The sequence below is a fragment of the Phragmites australis genome, chromosome 9 (assembly GCF_958298935.1).
Source record: "Phragmites australis chromosome 9, lpPhrAust1.1, whole genome shotgun sequence".
Lineage (NCBI taxonomy): Eukaryota > Viridiplantae > Streptophyta > Magnoliopsida > Poales > Poaceae > Phragmites > Phragmites australis.
Window position 1 is genome coordinate 1,153,822 of NC_084929.1, and position 3,891 is coordinate 1,157,712.

Below are 3,891 nucleotides of genomic sequence, written 5' to 3' on the forward strand. Positions count from 1 at the left end.
GGAGTATCCGGTGAACACCGGAGTATCCGGCCCCAAATCCAAAAACAGCGTCAGAATGGTCACAGAACGTGTCAGAACTAGCCGTTACAATTCTGTTAAGTTACCGGAGTCTCCGGTGAACACCGGAGTCTTCGGTCCTGACAGGGCTTTCAAAAAGACTAAGTCCGGAGACTTACCGGACCCTCCGGCCTCTCCAGGTACCGGAGTATCCGGTGAATACCGGAGGCTCCGATCTTTTTATCAAAAAGAATAAATGCTAACTGAGACACCCCTACCGGAGTCTCCCTCGGAAACTCCGGTTAAAACTTTTTCTCCTAACGGAGTATCCGGTGAACACCGGAGACTCCGGTCTTTTTCAATAAAAAATAAAGACTTAACCTAGACTCTCTGGCGGAGTCTCCCTCGGAGACTCCGGCCTCAAAACCCACCAACTACCGGAGTATCCGGTGAACACCGGAGACTCCGGTCTTTTTCAACAAAAATAAATCAGAACCGAGCACCCTCTGCCGGAGTCTACCTTGGAAACTCCGGACTAAATACTGAGTACCGGAGTATCCGGTGAACACCGGAGTATCCGGACTCGGTGAACTTTGCAGAACTAACCCGGTGTCCGTGGATGAGTATGTCTCTCAACTTGTTGGTTCTAAAGGATATCTTGAGCATTGAGACACTAATCAAGCAATCAAATGCAACCCTCTTAATAGAGTGGCTATCCTAGACTCAATTTCAAAACTAAAAGAATTTAAATCCTGTTGAGTACTCTTAGTTGCTTCTCCTTTCTTTTCGACGGGCGTCAAACATCATATGTCTTCTCAACTAAGACTTAAACCTGTTCATAACTTAGATAAACATATTAGATCCTTAATCGTTTTGTCATCAATAAGCCAAAACCCACTTAGGGGGCCTAGATGCACTTTCACATCTTCCACATAATCAAGGTAGCAATTGCATAGAATAGAATAGGAAAGCATCTAATTCGCAGTAATCCCCTTTTTGGCCAAGAAACCCTAGAAATCTTCTTTTTCTGTTTATGATGTTCTTGGTCTTAATTCGGTTTCTAAACAACAATTCCCTTTAGTCTCGATCTAATCAGCATATAATGGGTAGATATACACATAAGAGAATCAAATTTATAGGGTTCGTTTGCACAATGTTTTTCCCCAATTCGTAGAACCTCGGTTTGTGGGGAAATTGAAATTTATACACGAACTAAGTACCTACTTCCGCTCAACCGTCACACACAATTCCTCTCGTCTTGGTATTGCACTTGTTAAATTCATGGACGTGTGCCACCGTGCTTCACCTACGCGCACCCGATTCGCCCACCAGCTCTACTGCTTTGTTCATTCCCGCCGCACGCGCATCTTTGTGTGCGCCGTCTCCGCACCACCCAGGATGACCCCAATTCACGACCCTTGCCACCCCTGCACATGCTTCCGGCCCTGCACGCTTTGCTAAACCTTCTGGTCTTCATCGTGCATTTGCTACACACGGCATCAGACCGTCGTGCATCCACCATCAGAAGTTAATTACATAATTAAGTTGTGATTAAGAGCTAACATTGAGGTTCCTCCGGAAGTTCTATGGTGATCCTTAATTAGATGAGACTGCCTAAGGCAAAAGATATATTTACTAATTGGAGACTCCTCTAGAAGGTCCATGTGAATCCTTAGATAAGGCAAGCTAAGAAAAATAAGATATCCTAGAAATTTCTAAAAAAAAAACAAAACATCTGGCCTTGATTTAAGTACTTAATAAATCATGACCGATAGATCTTCATCTTACTAGACTTTGTAATATGCAATCGTGTGCGGCATGGAGACATACGTTGACAATGATACAAGGGATCATGTCAAAATATGTAGAGTACGTGCAAATGGAGCATGAATTCAAAGCCCAGAAAATGAAAGGGAAAGCATCCAGCCATAACCCTTTTATGACACATCGATCACACGCTGCCACAGATGCACATGCATGAATGTCTGTACTCTGCATGGACACGATCAAGAGTGCTCAACCAAAACAAGCTGGCTAGCTAGGTCTAGGTACGTGCATCCTGTTTGTTAACTGTTAAGAGTGAATCTGGACGGTCTATTAGCCTCGAGTCCATGCTAATACCAATAACCGTTCATGACAAATCCACACATTAATCCCGCAATTAAACTAATTCACAGCCATGCATAGCCCGCATTAATTTCGAAATTATACTATATCTTTATCACCAGGTCCATTTCCAGTAAAAATCGCGTGATTACTTGACATATGAATTCCTCCATCACTCCATGGATTTTGTCAAACTAATCAACACAGCTGTAATCGCGTGATTACTTGACAAATCTCTCATTTTTACAGCTTGCATGCATTGCACCCAGGCGAGGCGAGACCCTATAAAAACCCATGCAAAGCTGCCACCAGAGACTCGCAACACAAGCCAAAGGAGTAAGTGGTAGTAGCGCTAGAAGTAGTAGGCTTTAGCCAATTGCTATGGTCGGGCACAAGAATGTCGCCGTGGCGCTGTTGGCTCTACTTCTCTTGCCGCTGATGCTCTCATCCACTGCGTCAGCGCGCCGGTCACCACCATCGGCCACGGGCAAAGATGATTTCTTGATGTTGAGGAAAGTTTTCACTGGGTCAGATTTCATCACCAGTGACCCGTCGCCTCCTCCTCCATCAGCCACAGACACTAACGACTTCTCGGTGCTGAGGAAGGTTCCTACTGGACCAAACCCCATCACCAGCGACCCACTACCGCCTCCATCATCTATAAGCACAGGCGATTTTGCAGTGTTGAGGAAGGTTCCCACTGGGCCAGACCCCATCACCAGTGACCCGCCACCACCTCCTCCATCGACCACGAGCACGGATGATTTCTCGGTATTGAGGAAGGTTCCTACTGGACCAGACCCCATCACCAGCGACCCGCCACCGCCGCCTCCATCGGCCACAAGTACAGATGACTTCTCGATGTTGAGGAAGGTTCCTACTGGGCCAAACCCCATCACCAGCGACCCTCCACCACCTCCTCCATCGGCCACGAGCACAGATAACTTCTCGGTGCTGAGGAAGGTTCCCACTGGGCCAGACCCCATCACCAGCGACCCGCCGCCGCCACCTCCATCGGGCACGAGCACTTGATTCCTGGCACTATGGTCGACTGACTCCTTGCGTAGCCAACCATTTGGATTTGAACCACGTCTCTTAAGAATGAAAGGCTGCAAACCCGTTTGGGTTGGGCAAGACTACATATTACTATAAGTTTCATGTGGCTCCATTCGTATTGGGTTTTAAATTCTTATTCCAAATCTGGTCCAAGACGTATCCTCTGATCATACATATTACATATTTTCTTAGAATAATAAAAGGGTAAAACATGTGTTTGTCATATGTTAAATTTCCAGTATGTTGAGACGAATGTACAAACAAAAGCATTTTCGATTTTTTTGGTTTGATATGGTGCATTCAGCACGAAACATCAACGCATTCCGCTGCAGAAGGAAAAAAAAAAAAACGATTAAGCAAAACCTTCAGTAGTGGTAAATCTTCATAATGGGCTAATAATAATGAAATCACTACAATTTTTTCAGTGCGCAAACATTGCTGATTCGGAGTCGGCTGGACTTTTTTAGGCCGAAAATTAGCTGCCATATGTGGGCTTAAACCATGTTCGTCTCAACACTAGAAGTCCGTAAACATTTTCTTTTGTGAAAGAAAGATCCCTCCCCTCTCATCAGCAGTTTCTTTAATTAATTTTCTCCCCTTTTATGTGCAATTGAATTTCGACATGGTTCAAGCAACATGCATCCAGTTAAATGAAATCCAATGTTTCGGAGACTGTACCATACCGTACGAAATCCAATGTTTTCGAGATTGTACGATACCACACCGGGATAT

At 45.0% G+C, this 3,891-nt stretch overlaps 1 protein-coding gene across 1 annotated transcript; it reads right to left on the reverse strand.

The window, feature by feature from the left end:
• Window positions 1–2,471: 2,471 nt before the first annotated feature.
• LOC133929595 (uncharacterized) lies at window positions 2,472–3,089 on the reverse strand. Its single transcript, XM_062376398.1, has one exon. The coding sequence runs from the start codon at window positions 3,087–3,089 to the stop codon at window positions 2,472–2,474; it is 618 nt and encodes a 205-aa protein (XP_062232382.1).
• Between the last annotated feature and the right edge of the window lie 802 nt (window positions 3,090–3,891).

Coding starts and splice junctions, on each gene's coding strand:
- LOC133929595 (XM_062376398.1), bottom strand. CDS start 3,089: ATGGGGTCTGGCCCAGTGGGAACCTTCCTCAGCACCGAGAAGTTATCT.